The sequence below is a fragment of the Liolophura sinensis genome, chromosome 9, assembly GCF_032854445.1.
Source record: "Liolophura sinensis isolate JHLJ2023 chromosome 9, CUHK_Ljap_v2, whole genome shotgun sequence".
Taxonomy (NCBI): domain Eukaryota; kingdom Metazoa; phylum Mollusca; class Polyplacophora; order Chitonida; family Chitonidae; genus Liolophura; species Liolophura sinensis.
Window position 1 is genome coordinate 2826025 of NC_088303.1, and position 24463 is coordinate 2850487.

Consider the following 24463-nt stretch of genomic DNA (forward strand, 5'->3'; position numbering starts at 1 on the left):
GACAACTACAGCTGATAACAAAGCTGTAGGCACATGCCAGCAAATGGAAACACAAATCCCTAGGACAAGTACAGCTGATAATAAATCTGTAGGCACACACCTGCAAAAGGAAACACATATCCCTAGGACAAGTATGCTGATAATAAAACTGTAGGCACACGCCAGCAAATGGAGACAAATCCCTAGGACAAGCACAGCTGATGATAAAGCTGTAGGCACACACCAGCAAAAGGAAACACAAATCCCTTGGACAAGTATAGCTGATAATAAAACTGTAGGCACACACCAGTAAATGAAAAGACAAATCCCTAGGACAAGTACAGCTTATAATAAAGCTGTAGGCACACGCCAGCAAAAGGAAACACAAATCCCTAGGACAAGTACAGCTGATAATAAAGCTGTAGGCACAAGCAGCAAATAGAAATCCCTATGACAAGTATAGCTGATAATAAAGCTGTAGGCACACGCCAGCAAATGGAAATACAAGTCCCTAGGACAAGTACAGTTGATAACAAAGCTGTAGGCACATGCCAGCAAAAGGAAACACAAATTCCTAGGGCAAGTACAGCTAATAATAAAGCTGTAGGCACACACCAGCAAAAAAAACACAAATCCCTCAGACAAATATAGCTGATAATAAAACTGTAGGCACACCCCAGCAAGTGGAAATACAAATCCCTTGGACAAATACAGCTTATAATACAGCTGTAGGCACACGCCAGCAAATGGAAATACAAATCCCTAGGACAACTACAGCTGATAACAAGGCTGTAGGCACATGCCAGCAAATGGAAACACAAATCCCTAGGACAAGTACAGCTGATAACAAGGCTGTAGGCACACACCAGCAAAAGGAAACACAAATCCCTAGGACAAGTACAGCTGATAATAAAGCTGTAGGCACACACCAGCAAATGGAAAGATAAATTCCTAAAACAACTACAGCTGATAACAAAGCTGTAGGCACATGCCAGCAAATGGAAACACAAATCCCTAGGACAAGTACAGTTGATAACAAAGCTGTAGGCACATGCCAGCAAAAGGAAACACAAATCCCTAGGACAAGTATAGCTGATAATAAAACTGTAGGCACGCGCCAGCAAATGGAGAGACAAATCCCTAGGACAAGCACAGCTTATAATAAAGCTCTAGGCACACGCCAGCAAATGGAAACACAAATCCCTAGGACAAGTACAGCTGATAATAAAGCTGTAGGCACACACCAGCAAACGGAGATAAAAACCCAGTTTTCTTGACCTGGGACTCACATGCCATATTTAAAAGGTATTCAGAATGTACAAGCTAAGACCACATGTGACAAAACAAAGTCGGGAGAAATATTCAAAGTAGCAGCTATGTGATCAGGGCAGGGGTGATTCGAAATTTGAGAAAATATAGGACGGCCCATAAAACAGAGCATACAGGTGCCACAGTGCAAGCCCTCGAAATGGCATTTTCAAATCTACAGTTCTGAACAACTGCATACAGTGGCTATTAGCAAATACTGGAGTGGAGTGCCATAAGCTCTGACAACATTAGCACACTTTTACCACACTAGTAATCTACTAGTCCACTAAGGTGAAAAGGCCTTGTCAGATTGTAGTGATCTGCCAGATATGGTGACCACCCGATATTAACTTTCAGCAACCAGTCCACAAGCTCACCTTTGGCCGACTTGTCATATCTCACTATCACCCCTCATTTTCACCTGCATGGTTGATGGTGTCACAGTCACCTGTTACTGCTTGGTCTTTGGATATGGTGTCCACCCAATCTTAACTTTCTACAATGTGTCCTCAACCAGTTAATAAACTCACCTTTAGCAGTCTCACTAGTATTCCACTATCACACCTCATCTTCACCTGCATGGCTGATGGTGTCACAGTCACCTGTTACTGCTTGATCTGTGGATATGGTGTCCACCCAATCTTACCTTTCTACAATGTGTCCTCAACCAGTTAATAAACTCACCTTTAGCAGTCTCTCTAGTATTCCACTATCACACCTCATTTTCACCTACATGGTCGATGGTCCCACAGTCAAATGCTACTGCTAGGTTTCTGAGTAGAGTGAAAATCCAATTTTAACTTTCTATACATAGACCATAAGCTCACCTTTAGCAGGCTTCTCACTATGACACCTCATCTTCACCTGCATACTACCAATGTATACTTACAGTGCTTAACGATGAAGAGGTTATCGTCGGAATCTTCCCCATCAGAATCTGAACTGTCTCGAATCCTCTCAAAGTCAATGGAAAGGAAGCTTGGCTGAAGAGGACAAAGAGAAGAGTGAGTTACACAGACACTTCACTGAGTGGCAGGAATTTTACCAGAAATCTGTAACGATGGTGAATCAATGATGTTCTAGTATTGTCATTACTTGGTTTACTTACTACTGACCAACAAAAAGACTGTAGCTGTAATGAGCAGCTCTCCTGGAGGACAATAGTGTTCTTGTTGTTGTTGTTGGAGAGAGTGTTCATCTTGCTTTCTGCTTGTTCTGTTAGTTCTTATGCTATGATCAAGATTACATCACTTAGACACGGTATTCAAGATTACATCACTTAGACACGGTATTCAAGATTACATCACTCAGACACGGTATTTAAGATTACATCACTTAGACACCGTATTCAAGATTACATCACTTAGACACAGTGTCCAAGATAACATCACTTAGACACAGTGTCCAAGATTACATCACTTAGACACAGTGTCCAAGATTACCTCAATTAGACAGAGGCCATCTGGTTTTAAGGTTCCAACCAAGCGAACACAGTCTGGCTACACTAGTAGCACAAATGCCTACCTTAACACTCCACATTGAGCACGAGCACAGTAAGGAGAAATTAATCTACATGTACACTTAAAAAAAGATGTAGAAGTAATCCCAGGCATCATAGGTCAGAATAGGTGGGGAGAGTTAGACAGCAGGTAGTGACCAGGCATCATAGGTCAGAATAGGTGGGGAGAGTTAGACAGCAGGTAGTGACCAGGCATCATAGGTCAGAATAGGTGGGGAGAGTTAGATAGCAGGTAGTGACCAGGCATCATAGGTCAGAATAGGTGGGGAGAGTTAGATAGCAGGTAGTGACCAGGCAACATAGGCCAGAATAGATGGGGAGAGTTAGATAGCAGGTAGTGACCAGGCATCATAGGTCAGAATAGGTGGGGAGAGTTAGATAGCAGGTAGTGACCAGGCATCATAGGTCAGAATAGGTGGGGAGAGTTAGATAGCAAGTAGTGACCAGGCATCATAGGTCAGAATAGGTGGGGAGAGTTAGATAGCAGGTAGTGACCAGGCATCATAGGCCAGAATAGATGGGTAGAGTTAGATAGTAGGTAGTGACCAGGCAACATAGACCAGAATAGATGGGGAGAGTTAGATAGCAGGTAGTGACCAGGCAACACAGACCAGAATAGATGGGGAGAGTTAGATAGCAGGTAGTGACCAGGCAACATAGGTCAGAATAGATGGGGAGAGTTAGATATCAGGTAGTGACCAGGCATCATAGGCCAGAATAGATGGGGAGAGTTAGATAGCAGGTAGTGACCAGGCAACATAGGCCAGAATAGATGGGGAGAGTTAGATAGCAGGTAGTGACCAGGCAACATAGGCCAGAATAGATGGGGAGAGTTAGATAGCAGGTAGTGACCAGGCAACATAGACCAGAATAGATGGGAAGAGTTAGATAGCAGGTAGTGACCAGGCATCATAGGCCAGAATAGATGGGGAGAGTTAGATAGCAGGTAGTGACCAGGCAACATAGGCCAGAATAGATGGGGAGAGTTAGATAGCAGGTAGTGACCAGGCAACATAGACCAGAATAGATGGGAAGAGTTAGATAGCAGGTAGTGACCAGGCATCATAGGCCAGAATAGATGGGGAGAGTTAGATAGCAGGTAGTGACCAGGCAACATAGGCCAGAATAGATGGGGAGAGATAGATAGCAGGTAATGACCAGGCATCATAGGCCAGAATAGATGAGGAGAGTTAGATAGCAGGTAGTGACCAGGCAAAATAGGCCAGAATAGATGGGGAGAGTTAGATATCAGGTAGTGACCAGGCATCATAGGTCAGAATAGATGGGTAGAGTTAGATAGCAGGTAGTGACCAGGCAACATAGGCCAGAATAGATGGGGAAAGTTAGATAGCAGGTAGTGACCAGGCAACATAGGCCAGAATTGATGAGGAGAGTTAGGTAGCAGGTAGTGACCAGATACCCTCTCAATTCTCACCTTTTCCTTATCTCTCAGTAGTCTCTTCCAGCGACCTTTCTGTTCCTTCTTTAGGCTTATTAACACTTCCTTCAGCCTGACCTCCTCATGAGATTTGGCTGGAATGATCTTATCACAGAGACTGAACTCAAACTCGTACAGTTTCCCATCACACACAGCTCTGTAACACACAAACACCGCATGTACATACAGTACAGGGCACTGACAGGAAATGATCTTATCACAGAGACAGAACTCAAACTTGTACAGTTTCCCATCACACACAGCTCCGTAACACACAAACACCGCATGTACATACAGTACAGGGCACTGCTAGGAAATGATCTTATCACAAAGACTGAACTCAAACTTGTACAGTTTCCCGTGCAGTAAACATACACAACACAATGGAATAACCCAGTTTTTCAAAGCTCAGATCAACAGATCAGAAATGTGTTCCTTACAACTGTTATCCAAAAAAAGGTGAAAATATTGACAGACTTTGACCAAGCCAAGCGAGCAAGATGGTACATCACCCATAAGTATGAGTGAGTGAGGGAGTGCTTGGGGTTTAACGTCGTACTTAACAATTTTTCAGTCATATGACGACAAAGGAATCCTTAGAGTGCATGTAATGTGCCTCCCTGTTGCAGGACGGATTTCCACCACTCTTTTTATCTAGTGCTGCTTCACTGAGACGCCTTCCCGAAGGCAACCAGTTGTTGCATTTTCCCCTTCATCCTGAATGCCAAATGAGGAAGTTACAACTTCCTCTTTTAAGGTTTTGGGTGTGACTACCCGGGATCTACCGCTCCTGAAGTGGACGTTCTATCAACTGTGCTATCGGGGCCGGTCCCATATGTGAGACAAATGATCGAAAGAATAATAGAAATGAGTTTATGCGATGGTAGGCCTACATGTATACATCACCTGAGAGTATATGGCCTCAAACTACTTTTGTTAATGAAATTCTCACTTTCCATCCATCAAACATGTATGAACCAGTGGCTTTCTGTCTCATCTTACAATCGCAGACCTGATAGAAAGCATCATAGGCTCCTTCTCGTACTTACATTGCACTGGTATAATTTGACTATTAATTTCACGGCATTGTATCAAAATACAATACATACAATGCAACACTGATGTGCAGAAAAGAGCACTGAGCAAAAGTAAAATTCCTCACATCTTTAAACAAATAGAGAAAAAATGTACTACTATCAGAAGAATCAAACTTCTTTTTTCTACAGCCATTTCTTCCTACGAATGCCAAGTAGCACTGGGGGACTCCTTAGTGCCCTGTCTGTACAAATACTGTCTGAGATGAAATGTACGTTACAATAAAGTGTTCTGGTCACAGCTGGTATACTATAGACCAAGCCTAGTGTAAGTCCTAGTTTAAGTCCAAGTGCAAGTCCCATATTGGCCATCAAATGGCCAATAAAACAAATTTTCCTCAGAGCACACTTTTTCTTCACACAGTCAATGACTGATAAGCCCAGATATAGCCAGGGTCTTTGAGACACCCTATTCCAACAAAATTAACACTGGAGAGATAGTGATAAAAAGAGAAAACTTGGAAACCAGATGCCCTGATTTCACACTCATTTCTCAAAATATCTTCTCCTGAAAGACAATCCTTTGATGTAAACGAATATCACAGGTTTTATGTTATTTTATGTCCTATCCAAGCAGAGCTGCGCAAAATGCCATAAGTGTTAGAAGCGTATGCTCTAGTTACCATGTGAAGAGCTGTACAAGTTGTGTTTTCATTCTACTGGTCGAATTTGACAATTGCACCATGTGAACACGGCTTTAGGCACAAAGAACTTCCAGCGGGAATGATTCCTGATTGTAGGCAGAATTACTTACTACCACCATCATCCATACACAGGCATGTTGTTTTCCGATTCTTCTCCATGAAATCCAATTTCTTCCAGAAACATATCTTGATTTCATTATCTCAATTGATTCCCCCATCCCCCCACTCTTACTTAAGTTAACTATTTAAATCCTCCACGACCTACTTGCACCGTAATCATGATAATGTTCAATTTTATCAATGTCATCTACTTACCTGAAGTGTACAGAGTTTTCATTGTACATCACAGACTTCTTTGTAACACGAGTCAGCTTGACGCTAAGCACAACACGGAAACTGTTCTGATACCAGCTGACATGAGGAGAAATGCTACAAAACCAAATTACAGTCACTCATCTATATATTTTATATACTTTTTATTTACACAACAATTTATTTTTTAATTGACGTTTAACACCATACTCAAGAATTTTTAACCTGAACAATGGCGAACTGGTTTATGGGTGGAGGATACTGCAGAGCCTGGCATAAACCACAGGCCTTTGGTAAGTTTGTGACGAACATTCCTATGGCTGATATACAGATATGCACACTATACTGATGGAAAACAAGCGGTATTTAATGAACATCACACTGTGCAAACAGACATAAAGACATCATCTATCCTTGATCCAAAGCCACCTGACCCACCTTATGCCCAGATTTCTCTGGGTGTTCATGGGCAGTTGTTCGTGTACCACCATGGACATGTCACCTGATAGGTGTTCACGCGGTGCCTTCACATCTAACGAGGTCAGCAGGTGATTCCACTGGCTGGACAGCTCAAGTGTTAACTCAGGGAATCTCTGGGGCAATCTGGAGAAGAAACAGTTCTGTTAACATTAGTTGATTTACTTACTTATCTTTACTTATTTTTCAGTTTACATGAACACAGTTTTGTTAATGAGCAGGGGAAACTGGAGTGCTTCCTTATTTTTCAGTATACATGAACACAGTTTTGTTAATGAGCAAGGGAAACTAGAGTGCTCCCTTATTTTTCAGTATACATGAACAGTGTTGTTGATGAGCAGGGGAAACTAGAGTGCTCCCTTATTTTTCAGTATACATGAACACAGTTTTGTTAATGAGCAGGGGAAACTGGAGTGCTCCCTCATTCTTCAGTATACATGAACACAGTTTTGTTAATGAACAGGGGAAACTGGAGTGCTCCCTTATTTTTCAGTATACATGAACACAGTTTTGTTAATGAGCAGGGGAAACTGGAGTGCTCCCTTTTTTTTCAGTATACATGAACACAGTTTTGTTAATGAGCAGGGGAAACTGGAGTGCTCCCTTATTTTTCATTATACATGAACACAGTTTTGTTAATGAGCAGGGGAAACTGGAGTGCTCCCTTATTTTTCATTATACATGAACACAGTTTTGTTAATGAGCAGGGGAAACTGGAGTGCTTCCTTATTTTTCAGTATACATGAACACAGTTTTGTTAATGAGCAGGGGAAACTGGAGTGCTCCCTTATTTTTTCAGTATACATGAACAGAGTTTTGTTAATGAGCAGGGGAAACTGGAGTGCTCCCTTATTTTTCAGTATACATGAACACAGTTTTGTTAATGAGCAGGGGAAACTGGAGTGCTCCCTTATTTTTCAGTATACATGAACACAGTTTTGTTAATGAGCAGGGCAAACTGGAGTGCTCCCTCATTCTTCAGTGTACATGAACAGAGTTTTGTTAATGAGCAGGGGAAACTGGAGTGCTCCCTCATTCTTCAGTATACAGGAACAGAGTCTTGTTAATGAGCAGGGGAAACTGGAGTGCTCCCTCATTCTTCAGTGTACATGAACAGAGTTTTGTTAATGAGCAGGGGAAACTGGAGTGCTCCCTCATTCTTCAGTATACAGGAACAGAGTCTTGTTAATGAGCAGGGGAAACTGGAGTGCTCCCTCATTCTTCAGTATACATGAACAGAGCTTTGTTAATGAGCAGGGGAAACTGGAGTGCTCCCTTATTTTTCAGTATACATGAACTTTTGTACCAGCCTCTGTAACCATGGTAATCAGTATACATTAACTTTTGTACCAGCCTCTGTAACCATGGTAAATAACCCAGAACTCCACCGTGGCTAAGAAGTAAATTTTGCAGGACTCTGATAATTTGACTAATCTCAGAAGGGTGTTTTTGGGTTTGTTTGGAAGATGGGGTGATATCATACTTGAAAACTGAACACTTCAGCAGCACAAGTAATATTTTAGGACACTTAATTGCCTCTAAAAATGCAATTTTGGAGCAACATGTTAGATAATTTATTGTGATGGTAACACTTTTCAGCCACCTTTTAGCTGGCACCATGTGCTTCAAGATACCCACCCCTTTAGGACAGGCACATATTCAGCTTCTAACATCAGCGTTTTGTTTCGTCTACTTCTCTCTGAGAGACGGTGCATTAACTGAGTGGTCCAGCGAATGACCTGGTGATTGTTAGTGTCACGGATTAACTGCACCACTAACTTGAGGAGGCCATCTTTGCTGAAGTCTGTATAATACCTGAAACATGTACATTGCAATGGCAGTTATACTCAATATGAGTAAGGAGTACATGTAGCAATGGCAGTTATACTCAATGTGAGTAACGAGTACATGTAGCAATGGCAGTTATAATCAATATAAGTAATGGGTACATGTAGCAATGGCAGTTAGAGGGCCTACTCAATGTGAGTAATGAGTACATGTAGCAATGGCAGTTATAATCAATATAAGTAATGGGTACATGTAGCAATGGCAGTTAGAGGGCCTACTCAATGTGAGCAATGAGTACATGTAGCAATGGCAGTTATGATCAATATGAGTAAGGAGTACATGTAGCAATGGCAGTTATACTCAATATGAGTAAGGAGTACATGTAGCAATGGCAGTTATACTCAATGTGAGTAATGAGTACATGTAGCAATGGCAGTTATACTCAATGTGAGTAATGAGTACATGTAGCAATGGCAGTTATAATCAATATAAGTAATGGGTACATGTAGCAATGGCAGTTAGAGGGCCTACTCAATGTGAGTAATGAGTACATGTAGCAATGGCAGTTATAATCAATATAAGTAATGGGTACATGTAGCAATGGCAGTTAGAGGGCCTACTCAATGTGAGTAATGAGTACACGTAGCAATGGCAGTTATAATCAATATGAGTAATGAGTGTCAAAATTACTAACTAATGTTTTCCTCCAATCAAGAAGTAATGGAATCCTAAAGAGTGACATAAAATCCAACCACTAGACGGTTTACGACGACCATGTGAAAACAAAAACAACTGAATTTGTAAGAAGATCTATTGAGAGTGATCGTGAAGAAACTTTGAATAATGGTGCCATTCTGGACAATATTTTAAATTTCCAATTTCAAACCATTACAGACATGAGTTCACTAATTGTACAAACTACTTATATATGCACAGTGATCCGTGTTAGCAAAACAGCATGGCAATATCCACGTTCAAATGGATTTTAGACACACTGCTGTTAACAAAGCTGTTTAGTTCTCCACATTCTAAATGACATTTCTAAAATGCATTTGACACAAGACGTTTTCTTGGATCCTCAAAGTCTTCTCCTGAATTGTTATCCCCTAGGTGCATTATTCAACTCTCAAATACTGCAAGCTACACCTCTTACAATAACAGTACACCTACTAGATCTGAAAAGCAGTACACTTGCTACATACATTCATACACCCGCTACACAGAAAGTTAGAAATGTTCATATCAACCATTAGTCGCATTTCACACAGGTACAAAATAGCATTTCACTTCTTTTGTCAAATATTGACCAACAATTTTTACAATTTAACTCATGAGGCAATTTTCCATCCTGCATACTGCTCCCACATAACTTTCCAGAGATCTGGAACCATATATATATACGTGTGAGTAACACACAATGTCACTAAGCTTCAGGTGAATGACCAGAAGTACACAGAATCGTCCTATGTCAAACTTTGTAAAGCACCTTTTCAAATAGTGTGGCCTTCGAGAAGCAAGACATTACAAAATGAGGCATACCTCTGTCAATATTGAATCAATCTGACACGATTTCAATCGGTTTCCATGGCGAACGTTACAACTTACTCTTCCTTTTGGTGATCCCCTAAGACGCAGCAAAAATGGCAGAAGGCTTCAGCAAACTCAGAGTCATCCTTATGGAGTGAAACTTGTTTTAACACCACATCAATTCCTTTCTCAGCCTTGACATTAGCCATTGTCCTGGCACTAAACGAACAAAAACACATGTAACACTCACAACCTGATGTTTGATATTCCAATTTTGTAATCTGCAGGGTGTTGGGAAGGTGGGGGGTGAAATATAGGCAAGGTTGATTTTGATTTGATTTAATTGGTGTCTTACTCAAAAATATTCACTTATATGACAGCAGCCAGCATTATGGTGGGAGAACAGGCAAGTTAGAGCATTGCCTTATACTGCTGACATACCAAAATATAATGTGTATCGATGCCCAGTGCATAAGCTTAATTACAAATTCAATTTGATTTATTTATTTATTTGATTGGTATTTTATGCCATACTCAAGAATATTTCACTTATAAGACGGCGGCCAGCGTTGTGGTGGGCGGAAACCGGGCAGAGCCCGGGGGGAAACCCATGACCACCCGCAGGTTGCTGGCAGACGTTCCCACGTACGGCCGGAGAGGAAGCCAGTATGAGCTGGACTTGAACTCACAGCGACCGCATTGGTGAGAGACACCTGGGTCATTATGCTCTGCAAGCGCGCTAACCAACTGAGCCACGGCTTTCAATTCACATGCATACATGTATGTGGTTTGAGAAATTCAATTTGATTGTGTTGGATTATGCAAAATGTCCTAGGGATAACAGTTCTGTTCCGTTAATTCAATTTTGATTATGACTGTGTACATATGCAAGACGCTGCTTTCCCATGTCAAACCAGAAGTGTTGTGACATCATTAAAATGATCTTCTAAATAGCAATTCTAATGGATCTCTTACATTTTCTTCTTTTTTTGGGGAATTTTAATTTTTGATTTATAATGTATAGCAAAACTATAGTCCCATTTATCCAAAGTTTGTGAAAAGAATTCTTGCTTCTGTATTTTGAGAAATGGAGTCAGCTGTTCATTTTACCTCAAGCATTTGCCTTTTAATAAAATGAACCTGATAGGTAGGCTTTAACACTTCAATCAAAAGAGAGATCACCTGATCAGCTGGAAACAGGTTCATTATCAGACCTAATAAGCGACCACTTGACGTAGATTTCAGTGAGACTGGTACAAGACGTACCTATGTAACGCTGTACACATCCTCGCTAACAGTTCTGTAGTCAGTGTCTTCACCTGTAACCCATCCGTCAGTTCATCAGTCCTCAATCATGTACCACATAACCAGAAACTTTTGTGACAGTCAAGACACATCACACACAAATATCTCTTTTCTTTAAGACATTAAGTCAGAATAATTTTTTGCATTAAAAAAAATTCACAATGGTCTACAAGTTAAAAAAACAAACAAACTATAAAGTAAATTAATTTTCCTTGAAGCAGGCATGCATGCAATACATTTTTCACCTGGTATAACAGTCCTAGTTAATCACCTTTATTGATTCGGATTGCTTCACTGTAGTGAGCAGTGCCTCTATGTTCTCCAACTTAGCCAGTGAAACGTTAACCCTGTGCACAAGAACACAACATTAATCATTTGGAAATCAATGGACCCATCATAAAGTACAGAGTGAACCATCATAAGGTACACAGGGAGCCATCATAAGGTACAGAGGGAGCCATCATAAGGTACAGAGGGAGTCATCATAAGGTACAGAGGGAGCCATCAAAATGTACAGAGGGAGCCATCATAAAGTACAGTGTGCGCCATCATAAGGTACAGAGGGAGCCATCATAAAGTACAGTGTCAGCCATCATAAGGTACACAGGGAGCCATCATAAGGTACAGAGGGAGCCATCATAAAGTACAGGATGAGCCATCATAAGGTACAGAGTGAGAAATCATAAGGTACAGAGGGAGCCATCAAAATGTACAGAGGGAGCCATCATAAAGTACAGTGTGAGCCATCATAAGGTACACAGGGAGCCATCATAAGGTACAGAGGGAGCCATCATAAAGTACAGGATGAGCCATCATAAGGTACAGAGTGAGAAATCATAAGGTACAGAGGGAGCCATCATAAGCTATAGAGTGAGCTATCATAAGATAAAGAGGGAGCCATCATAAGTTATAGAGTGAGCCATCATAAGCTACAGAGTGAGAAATCATAAGGTACAATATGAGCCATCGTAAGGTACAGAGTGAGCCATCATAAGTACAGAGGGAGCCATCATAAAGTACAGTGTAAGCCATCATAAGGTACAGAGGGAGCCATCATAAAGTACAGAGTGAGCCATCATAAAGTACAGAGGAAGCCATCATAAGCTATAGAGTGAGCCATCATAAGGTACAGAGGGAGAAATCATAAGGTACAGAGGGAGAAATCATAAGGTACAGAGGGAGCCATCATAACGTACAGAGAGAGCCATCATAAGGTACAGAGCGAACCATCATAAGGTACAGAGTGAACCATCAAAAGGTACAGAGGGAGCCATCATAAGCTACAGAGTGAGAAATCATAAGGTACAATATGAGCCATCGTAAGGTACAGAGTGAGCCATCATAAGTACAGAGGGAGCCATCATAAAGTACAGTGTAAGCCATCATAAGGTACAGAGGGAGCCATCATAAAGTACAGAGTGAGCCATCATAAAGTACAGAGGGAGCCATCATAAGCTACAGACGAAGCCATAATAAGGTACAGAGTGAGAAATCATAACATACAGAGGGAGCCATCATAAGCTATAGCGTGAGCCATCATAAGGTACAGAGTGAGAAATCATAAGGTACAGAGGGCGCCATCATAAGGTACAGAGTGAGAAATCATAAGGTACAATATGAGCCATCGTAAGGTACAGAGTGAGCCATCATAAAGTACAGTGTAAGCCATCATAAGGTACAGAGTGAACCATCATAAGGTACAGAGGGAGCCATCATAAGGTACATAGGGAGCCATCATAAGGTACATAGGGAGCCATCATAAGGTACATAGGGAGCCATCATAAGGTACAGAGTGAGCCATCATAAGTACAGAGTGAGCCATCATAAGTACAGAGGGAGCCATCATAAGGTACATAGGGAGCCATCATAAGGTACATAGGGAGCCATCATAAGGTACATAGGGAGCCATCATAAGGTACAGAGGGAGCCATCATAAGGTACAGAGTGAGCCATCATAAGTACAGAGGGAGCCATCATAAGTACAGAGGGAGCCATGATAAGGTACATAGGGAGCCATCATAAGGTACATAGGGAGCCATCATAAGGTACAGAGTGAGCCATCATAAGTACAGAGGGAGCCATCATAAAGTACAGTGTAAGCCATCATAAGCTACAGAGGGAGCCATCATAAGGTACATAGGGAGCCATCATAAGGTACATAGGGAGCCATCATAAGGTACACAGGGAGCCATCATAAGGTACACAGGGAGCCATCATAAGGTACATAGGGAGCCATCATAAGGTACATAGGGAGCCATCATAAGGTACAGAGTGAGCCATCATAAGTACAGAGGGAGCCATCATAAAGTACAGTGTAAGCCATCATAAGCTACAGAGGGAGCCATCATAAGGTACATAGGGAGCCATCATAAGGTACATAGGGAGCCATCATAAGGTACATAGGGAGCCATCATAAAGTACAGTGTGAGCCATCATAAGGTACAGAGGGAGCCATCATAAGGTACATAGGGAGCCATCATAAGGTACAGAGGGAGCCATTGTAAGGTACAGAGTGAGCCATCATAAGGTACAGAGTGAGCCATCATAAGCTACAGAGGGAGCCATCATAAGGTACAGAGGGAGCCATCATAAGGTTCAGAGGGAGCAACAACCTTATTTACAGCAGATTTACCTTGAGCCTTCAAAAAAGGTCACCAACAGCCAAGCTTCAAAGTGTAGTACAGAGGGAGCTAATCATATTGCTAAGTCCGGCTAAAGCTATATGTAATTCGTAAGTTTATTGTAATGCCACAGTATTTTAACAAAAAAAATAAAGTACAGTGTAAGCCATCATAAGCTACAGAGGGAGCCATCATAAGGTACATAGGGAGCCATCATAAGGTACATAGGGAGCCATCATAAGGTACATAGGGAGCCATCATAAAGTACAGTGTGAGCCATCATAAGGTACAGAGGGAGCCATCATAAGGTACATAGGGAGCCATCATAAGGTACAGAGGGAGCCATTGTAAGGTACAGAGTGAGCCATCATAAGGTACAGAGTGAGCCATCATAAGCTACAGAGGGAGCCATCATAAGGTACAGAGGGAGCCATCATAAGGTTCAGAGGGAGCAACAACCTTATTTACAGCAGATTTACCTTGAGCCTTCAAAAAAGGTCACCAACAGCCAAGCTTCAAAGTGTAGTACAGAGGGAGCTAATCATATTGCTAAGTCCGGCTAAAGCTATATGTAATTCGTAAGTTTATTGTAATGCCACAGTATTTTAACAAAAAAAATAAAGTACAGTGTAAGCCATCATAAGCTACAGAGGGAGCCATCATAAGGTACATAGGGAGCCATCATAAGGTACATAGGGAGCCATCATAAGGTACATAGGGAGCCATCATAAAGTACAGTGTGAGCCATCATAAGGTACAGAGGGAGCCATCATAAGGTACATAGGGAGCCATCATAAGGTACAGAGGGAGCCATTGTAAGGTACAGAGTGAGCCATCATAAGGTACAGAGTGAGCCATCATAAGCTACAGAGTGAGCCATCATAAGGTACAGAGGGAGCCATCATAAGGTTCAGAGGGAGCAACAACCTTATTTACAGCAGATTTACCTTGAGCCTTCAAAAAGGTCACCAACAGCCAAGCTTCAAAGTGTAGTACAGAGGGAGCTAATCATATTGCTAAGTCCGGCTAAAGCTATATGTAATTCGTAAGTTTATTGTAATGCTACAGTATTTTAACACCAAAAATTCTCCTTCAAGCTCATCAAACTTCTCTGGGCTGGAAATCCCATTTTTCAAAGAATTTTTAATATTTGACATTTATAGCTTCATAGTACTCACATTTCTTCATGACACAAGATCAGTAGACTTCTCAAACAGGACAGTTTCACATCAGATGACTTACTCTGAAGAAACAAGGACCAGATGAACGGCTTTATCAACAACCTAATGCTCAGTACAGCATTATTTTTTCTTTTCTTTATCATAGAAGCCAAACTCTGAAAAACTAGACTTCATGTCAACTAACACACATTTATATTGATTTACATATTAACTTAAACGCAAAGTCAGCAGCCAGGGGTTAAAATAAGTGTTATACTTTACAGACAACTCTACCATAAATCTGAACTTTTGGGGGCACAAAAAGTTTACTGTAAAAATGTTTCGTTCAACATTTGATTAATTTTCATGATGGCATTTATGATTCCATTTTGTCCTTGGGTTGTTATAAGATATGTGCAAGATGGTGAGCAAGATGGTTCTGATTGGAGTACTACGCCATACTCAGACTATTTCACTTATATGACGGCAGCCAGTGTCATGGTTGGAAAAAACTGGGTTCAAGAGCCCCATGAGCATCCACAAGGTTGCTGCCAGACCTCCTTACATACAACCACGGAGAAAGCCAACCAAGACAGTTTTATATAAATTGTGTGCTAGATGATATTTCACCCTCTGGACACCTTCACCCTCAGGTTTACGAGTATTAAGGAGCCCAGAAGACGAAATTCACAATTTTCTTAAGTAAATATTTTACCAGTAACAGGAAATATACAATGGCAAACCAATATGATATCTTCTGACAAGGGAACACTTCTTACCCTGCATATCTGCCAGCAAAGATGGGTCACAAAGCGACTCTCCAACACACTGGACAGCAGGCTGTAATACAATGTCACACTAGTTATAAATTCAACATACAGGTATTGACAACCCACCCACACACTTTTTAAGGATTTCTAGAATACATAGATTTTCAAGAAGAAAAAAACACAAAAAAACTAGTGGTTTCATTATAATCTAAAGCAAACTGTGTCGGTTTGTGTTAACTGGTAAACATAGGTGAAAACTTGATTAGAAAGTGGGTTTCATTCTTGGTGCATCACGGGACATAACTCAGTAGTGCTAGGTGCATCAAGGGCAATAACTCCCATAACCGTGATCAGTTTTAAGTTAACAACTGTTTTCAGTCTTGTATCGTGCACGAATCTCTACAGTTCAACATGGATATTTCTGTACTGACCTTTGACACTGACGAATTGATTGTGTAAGAAGTGGCAATAGGGTGGTGACGACTGTTGCATGCTGGGAGTATCGGATCAGCTTCCACAGATTACTGATAACCTCTTTCTTCACTTCATCCTCCACAGATACACTGACAATACAAACATGTGTCCTCCATCAACAGAATAGTGTGCATAAAATAATCTCAATGCACAATAAAATAAAATCATTCTTAATTTGATAAAGAACAGTTATACAGTTGTGAATATAATATCTCAAAGACTGTGCCTCCAAACCCTGCTTTTGATAATAATAGAACATATCACTCATGTGCATGTATACTCAAGTCTATTCTGTGGGAATTATACACAACATTAAATGTGAAACAGGCCAAGATATGCACAAACCGACAACGAAAAGCGTCTCACATACTCCATATAACCTTCGAGTTTCAGGACTATCAGATCCTATTACTGATATTAAGCAGTTATTATAAGTTAACCAACAGTCCATTGGAATCAAAGGAATTATTAAATATACAAAATAATTTCCACTAGAACCAAGGTTACACAAAATGGAACTTAAACACACTACTTAACCTTTCATAATGAGCAATGGCTTGTTTATGATCTCTTTCTTACCCTTTATACACTTCTTTTTTCAATTAAGCCAGACACTGTGTATAGCATTACTAGGCCTAGATTACATTAATTCAAGCACACCAGAGCCACTTTAATTTGGGGACCGGATGATGAACTTGAGAGAGGGTTTCACCTTTGTAACTACTTATGTTAACAAATGTATTACTATAAATTATTAAAAATGAAAGAGAAAGTTTTACGCTTTTCTTTGTATATAATCATTATAAGCAGCTTGAGTAAAACACAGAACATATTTAGTATATGCATGGGAACGGATGTATATGTATGTATGTATGTATATGTATGTATGTGTATATTTGTGAAGGCTTAACCATAATCCTATGCGTAAAACTTGACACTGACATTTTTATCTGGTGGCTGACCTGGGTGAACTTTTATGTACAGGCCACATTTCCTTTGATGAACAAACTAAACAATAAAATAAAACAGTTGTGTTCCTCTGGATCCACAGCAAGCTCTTGGCACATTGTTATTGTTGTTGTTGAGTAGGTTGTTTTCATGAATTTCGTTGTTTTCTGTCAATTGGGCCCGGCTCACAAGATGACTGCTTGTCATTCCCATTTTTTAATTTTTTCATTTTTTATTGAACACTTTCCTATTGCTGACCATTTAGCTAGGCTGATCTGAGTTGGGTTTTAAGCTTCAGTGTATGCCAAGCCTTACACATGGCAGGGGAAACTAGAGTAAATCGTAAGAAGATTTGGGCTTCATGCCTAAATGTGACAACAAACTGTTGGTTTTGTTCCTGCTCAAAGGAGGGCGTGGAAAGTGCTTGTGTTAGCAGATTTTATACCTGCAACTGGTTCTGTGCGCAGATAAAATATGCATGTTGATGTTTCATCTTTGCTGTCAATCATTAGGGAAACTACTATTTCATTGGATACTGTAAATAAATTAATATTTATCAACCATCGAGTCAGTTAGATCAGTTCGTCCTGCCCGTTGGATGAAGGCAGGAAACATAGCTATAAAGGAAGTGTCTGACTTGATAAAATGAAGTGTTCATACTGGGACCAGATACAGTGTACATGTGCTTCCTCTGGAGTACCTACTTGCTCACATAGATTCCCTATAATCGGGTAAGAAGTACTTACTCCTCCACAATACTCTTCAGCATGTTCCCCAACTGCAGGGTCATGGTGCGTAATACCAGAGGGTTCTGGAACATAATCATCATTCATACCCTTAACAAAAAAAGACAATACTAAATCAAACGTATATATGTAACCAAAGAGTAACCAGTCCAAAGTTTCTAAGACATACGTTTTAATATTTGTGATTTCTTTTATTTTTGTAAATTCTTCAACCTTTTCAACCACCACTGCAGCCAATATTTTGAAACATTCTGAGAGAACTATGGGGTAGTGAGAAATAATTTGCATATTTAATGACACAACATAACCATTTTCAGAGTCCTGTTCATAATAACTGTATGCATGACTTCCACTGATAAAACTGCTTCAGTGGTTGACAAGGTTGAAGATTTACAGTACCGGTAACCAAAATATCTCCATTCAAAGTACAAAAATAGCTCCATTCAAAGTACGAAAATAGCTCAATTCGAGAAAATCAAGAAAATCATCAATAAATTTAATCAGTCATACAAAAGCTTTCCTATAACCACAAAACAGACCTGTTTCTGCTGTGACACAAAGCGATCCCTGTTTTGATTTTTGCCCTATTGTCATAAACTAACTAGCTGTAGCCGTTTAAGTATGTTTACACCTCTTGTCTGTTTTAATTTAACTTAATTCTTTATTTATTTTATTGGCCCACAGCCAACTGATACAAAAGGGATACAATTTGGCAAGTACAACAATGACCATGCAAACATGCACATATAAATATATACATATAGGTAAACATTACATTACCGTAGACATAGACATTAAATAATCAAAATTCCAAGAAAACAACTAAATGGATTAACTACTTATTATTAAATAAATTAAAAGATAGAAAATAAATTTAATCAAAGGTTGGAGAAACGTCGAGTGTCTGCCATGTACTGATGTACAATCAAGTTGTCAGCAATACGGAAATCCGAAGGCCCATTTAATAATAGTATGTACAACGTGTACTTCTGACAAAGATCATCGAGTATAGAGAAGTGTGTACCAGGACAAGGGACACGGGCCAGTAAGATGAGCATCTTCTTCCTTAGGGCGGCAAAAGCAGGACAGGTGAACAGATAGTGTTCAGCATTTTCATAATCCACACTCTGGGCAGCCCCACTCCACTAATACCCTGGTAGCCTCACCCCACTAATACCCTGGTAGCCCCACCCCACTAATACCCTGGTAGCCCCACCCCACTAAAACCCTGGTAGCCCCACCCCACTAAAACCCTGGTAGCCCCACCCCACTAATACCTTGGTAGCCCCACCCCACTAATACCCTGGTAACCTCACCCCACGAATACCCTGGTATCCCCACCCCACTAAAACCCTGGTAGCCCCACCCCACTAATACCCTGGTAGCCCCACCCCACTAATACCCTGGTAGCCCCACCCCACTAATACCCTGGTAGCCTCACCTCTTCATCTGAAATCCCTACATCAAGCCATGTTTCACTTACTCCAATCACATCGCAATCATATTTCATACACAGTAAGGTGTTAATTTCGTCCCGTTTAGAGAGGGTAGAAAAGTCATCCTCCATTCTGGCTACAATGCTTCGTGCATTAATGTGGCAGAATTTTATCGCTCGCGTGCTTGACAGTCCTGGGTTAGAATGTACGTCACCGCACATTAACAAACGGAGCATAGATACTATTCTGAAGTAATGTTGATTAAGAACGCAACAAAGTAAACACAGGATAGTGAGATTCTCAACAGTGTCAGTAGATATAAAAGTACAGATATAGTCGTACAATACATCTCTTAGGCATCTGATCAGTAAATATACTTTATAACTGATATGATTATGTCATAATCCGATTGCCGCTCTGTACTGGTTTATGTGACCCATGAGAAATAGATAATATTACCAGAAGGAAGCACAGACTCGGCCAGTAAAGAAAGGAACTCGATTTCCAACAGCTGCAGAAAGCAATTTAAACAAGATGTTATGGCTTTCATGTTATAAAAGACAAGTGGGAACAACAAACAAGACTGCAAAGAAGCATACAAAATAAATATATATGAAAGTGATTAATGACTACTACTCTTTATATCCATAATGTAATGATGGGTATTTATAGTACCTTTGTAATAGCTCTATACCCAGTACCGGAGAATGTTACATTATACTATATACAGAAGCCAGTAACAGCATGATTTGCCAACATCAAACAATCACAAAACAGACTGGCACGGACATACAAAATGCCACAAGTATCCCGTGCAAGAAAGCGGCCAGGGTTTAGATCACAATTACACAATAACCTGATCCTTTTATGTCCAAGACAGAAAGATGGCACTTCCATAGAAATGTGTGGAAAATAAATCAGATTGCCTTTCTCGCAGAGAATATGACATGTGAAAGTAGTTAGTAAACTGGTTACGAGAAGTAGAGGGCCAGGTCTGAAAGGGGTGACTTTTCAGACAAAGTCAAAAAATATCATCGTCATGGACAATAAGGTGCCGCTCCCACTGTTCTGATTTTTGACCAATATATCACTGTCCATAGACCAGACTGAGAAAATGTCCCCTTTTTTTTCGTAGGTCAAGTAGTTTTTTTATTAGTTTAGAACAATAAAGGGTAAGGTCCTCGTATGAACACAGAAGAAAACTCTTCAGATTGCCTCAACTTCTTCCTGGCTGAAATTAACTCCCTTTGTTTTCTGTACGATACAAATTTGATAATAATCTGTTAATTATTTCTGCCAACATAGTGTGATCTAGAAATATCACACTGAGACATTTCAACTCCTATTTTCTTTGCTGGTCTACACTCTGCAAGGTCAGTGGTTTCACCGTCTTCCAGTTTTAGTCCACTTATTTGAAGCCCATTTCGATGACTGTACTGCTCCGATTTATCGTGTAGGAGATTGTTTTGTTTTTTCAACACAGCCATCATACTTTTAGATTCCATAATTTCAGATTTTAATTGGCTTATTTCAGCTGACATCAGTTATTTTAGTTTCACAGTTTTTAATGGTTTCGTCCCTGGCTCAAAGGTGGTCAACAACTTTCTTGAGCTCGGCAGCCAAGTCATTTATCTTACTTTGGTTTACCTGGATAATATCCAGTAGGGGTTTCAGTGAAAATAAAATGGCCTTCTTGACCTGTATGGAAATCTGGTCAATCAAGGAGTGATGTACTGGGCGAAGACGACATCAGATAAGGTAAGTTTCCTATAGAATTCGCCCTCTTTACCGTGGGGATTGTTATCTCTGCAGACCTACGCTTTCCAGGACCTTTGGTTTGACCCTCTGTACTGGATTCATGACTATGCGCCAGTAAAGGATTTGTAAAGGATAACTGACTCAGTTACTTCAGGAAATGAAGATGGTTTGAAAACTTGCATAATTCCATTAAGAAGGGCACCACATAGATCAATAAGTAGCTTTCCACACTTCCCTCATCAGTAGAATTGATGAGCTGGCTTTCCGCACTTTCTTCAGGAGTAGAATTGAAGAGCTGCCTATGTAACTAACTATCACATGTTCGACTAGGTACAAAGACAGACACGGAGCTACGCAGGTCCAACTTTACTCGCTTCCATATTGTTCAGTGTTATGACTATTGTTAAATTATTTGTTGTTAAAGGATAACATAGCACCTCTACTGCTTGTTAAAGGATAACAAAGCACCTCTACTGCTTGTTAAAGGATAATAAAGCACCTCTGCTTCTTGTTAAAGAATAACAAAGCACCTCTACTTCCTGTTAAAGGTGTAAATGTAAACCATATCAGGTTTCACTTTTTATATTTCAGAGAATATCAATTTTTGGCCATTACATTCAGTTTATCATTTCAGTTAGCTTATGGTTTTATTTTATAAATTAAAAGACAATCACCTGTGTCAGGTGGTAAAACCAGGTTATCAATCAAACACCTGGTTTCAGGCTAAGCAGATCAAAAGGAAATTGATCGCCTAACACCAAATTCAGGGGATCGACTTCTTGTTAACACTGAAGTAAGCTAAAGAGGTCTGTAACATATTTCCTTGGGAGAAGAAATCCCTTACTGGCACAGAGGGCTGTCTAATTTCTTGCCTTAATTTTATCTGTCAAATTGTTGTATTCACCAAATGGGTCACAGTATAAGTCACGGCATATTGTGGTCCCAAAGATTACAAAATAATGACTATATAAAAAAATATAACTGCATGTACTGACTTACCTGGGTGTTGTAGATAGACCTACACAGGTCTACTGGCCTCTGGGGAAGTTTGTCTGCACCTGAACTCTCTGCCCCACACACAGACAGAGGAAACAGTGGCTGCAAATACAGAACAACCTGTATTTTTGGATTTTTTTTTTAATTTTCAGTTTTCCATGAAATTTGATGTATTTCAAGGGACTGATTGTTTCTTTGAGACTGGAGAAGGTAAGTATCCACCTCATTTCAGCCATGGTAGGCCCATCACAATCACCAATATTTTACTATACTGACTGCTTCAATCACATAATATTTAATCAACCTCCATTGTGCAATACACAGACATCATTATATCAGGTCAGTGTAAAGTGTTAAAGCGTAAAGTGTTAACTATTCGATTATTGTAAAGTGTTTTGTACTATAAGTCCACCTTGTGTTGTAAATCTGTGGCGCGGATTTCCAACACAACACAGACAAGTACAGTGTCACTCCATAATGAACAAAACACGTCACAATGACCTATTTATTATACAGCTGAACCTGGTTGAGGACTTAAACCTCACGCAAAAATAACTAGCGAAGATACAAATACACATTCACCCGGCCTGGAGAAGTTCTTTTGACCTACCTGTTCTCAGTGGGCAATGCACTCTGTATCCAGTGCTTGTACATTTCTAAGCCACTTTTGATCTTCACTTTAGTTTTTTGTGGAATTTGAAAATCAACAAATAATGAAATTTTTTCCCTCGTCCACATTTCCTCATCAGTGTTTACAGAAATGCAGCAGCAGCGCCTCACGCCCAATGATTTTAACATATAAAGTTACCTCCTTTTGCTACCGTACAATACAAAAAAAATATGGCTCTCCGGGATCAAGTATCACTCCAAGTACAGGACGGTCACGTGGTACGATCCAACGGATTTCATTGGACCACATTTATAGCTACTTAATAATGTATCATAATCTCTGTATCTGAGCACGTGGTGACATTTTTAGCTGTAAATCTACACAAGTGATGACATTTTTAGCTACTTAATAATGTATCATAATTTCTGTATCTGAGCAAGTGGTGACATTTTTAGCTGTAAATCTACACAAGTGATGACATTTTTAGCTGTAAATCCACACAAGTGATGGCATTTTAGCTGTAAATCTGCACAAGTGATGACATTTTTAGCTGAAAATCTGCACAAGTGATGACATTTTTAGCTGTAAATCTGCACAAGTGATGACATTTTTAGCTGTAAATCTACATAGATTTGTACATACGTGTGTAGAATGATGCCAAATATAAGCCATTGCAGGATTTCGTGCCTTACTGATGTATGATGTAGAATGTAAAAAGTTTACTACACATGTATTATGACGCCATCCCGCTGAGATCAGAGAGGAAGACAATGAATACAACAGGATGTTTCTTTTTCGACATCATGACATGTGGGTCTGAAATAACTAAAGTGACATTTGTGTGAAATAACACTATCATCAGTGAAAGATATCCTGATATTTTAACTACAGGTATACGGAAGTAGGAAAATGTGATATTAAACTTCCAAGTGAAGAAAGAACAAACTACATGTGATGCTACACTGTAAATTTACTTTGCCTTTAAACCACCTGGTTAACCATACCTGTATGGAGGTGCTGTCAACCTGACAATGTTTATGATAAACCATCTCCTGCAGGACATTCACCTCCTCATCACAACTCTTGTACACCAGGTCCACCAGATGGCGATGAGCGCCGATACACTGTGCTATTCGCCTCCCTTTTACCTACAAACGTGACATGTGACAGCAATGAGGTGCACCTAATCACGCAAACGTACATTTTTTGATTAACTCAATCATTAAAAGTTATGGTTTGTACTAGTAGTTGGGGTGGTTGCATACAATCTGTGAATATGATATATTAATAGTTTTGAGAAATTCCATTTGTGTCTGTGTAGTTCAACAAAAATTGTTTCAATAAATTCAATTTGATTATGATGGTGTGCAAGTTATGGATTTCCATGTTTTACCAGAAGCATGATGTATCATGACCTCATCAGAAAGGAATTCCAAGTCTTACCAAAAGTATGATGTATTATGACCTCATCAGGAAGGATTTCCCAAGTTTTACCAAAAGTATGATGTATTATGGCCTCATCAGGAAGGATTTCCCAAGTTTTACCAAAAGTA

At 40.0% G+C, this 24463-nt stretch overlaps 1 protein-coding gene across 1 annotated transcript in view; it reads right to left on the reverse strand.

The window, feature by feature from the left end:
• Positions 1 to 24463, reverse strand: part of LOC135475004 (putative ATP-dependent RNA helicase TDRD12) — a 93913-nt gene that overhangs the window by 5511 nt on the left and 63939 nt on the right. Inside the window, exons 20-33 of the mRNA XM_064754727.1 lie at positions 23915 to 24058; positions 22304 to 22402; positions 18111 to 18175; positions 16374 to 16505; positions 15952 to 16012; positions 15191 to 15255; positions 11663 to 11738; positions 11353 to 11405; positions 10165 to 10305; positions 8410 to 8586; positions 6733 to 6897; positions 6298 to 6411; positions 4242 to 4401; positions 2177 to 2270 (exon numbers count right to left, since the gene is read on the reverse strand). Coding sequence (XP_064610797.1) covers positions 2177 to 2270; positions 4242 to 4401; positions 6298 to 6411; positions 6733 to 6897; positions 8410 to 8586; positions 10165 to 10305; positions 11353 to 11405; positions 11663 to 11738; positions 15191 to 15255; positions 15952 to 16012; positions 16374 to 16505; positions 18111 to 18175; positions 22304 to 22402; positions 23915 to 24058 — 1546 coding nt within the window. The remainder of the gene's footprint in view (positions 1 to 2176; positions 2271 to 4241; positions 4402 to 6297; positions 6412 to 6732; positions 6898 to 8409; positions 8587 to 10164; positions 10306 to 11352; positions 11406 to 11662; positions 11739 to 15190; positions 15256 to 15951; positions 16013 to 16373; positions 16506 to 18110; positions 18176 to 22303; positions 22403 to 23914; positions 24059 to 24463) is intronic.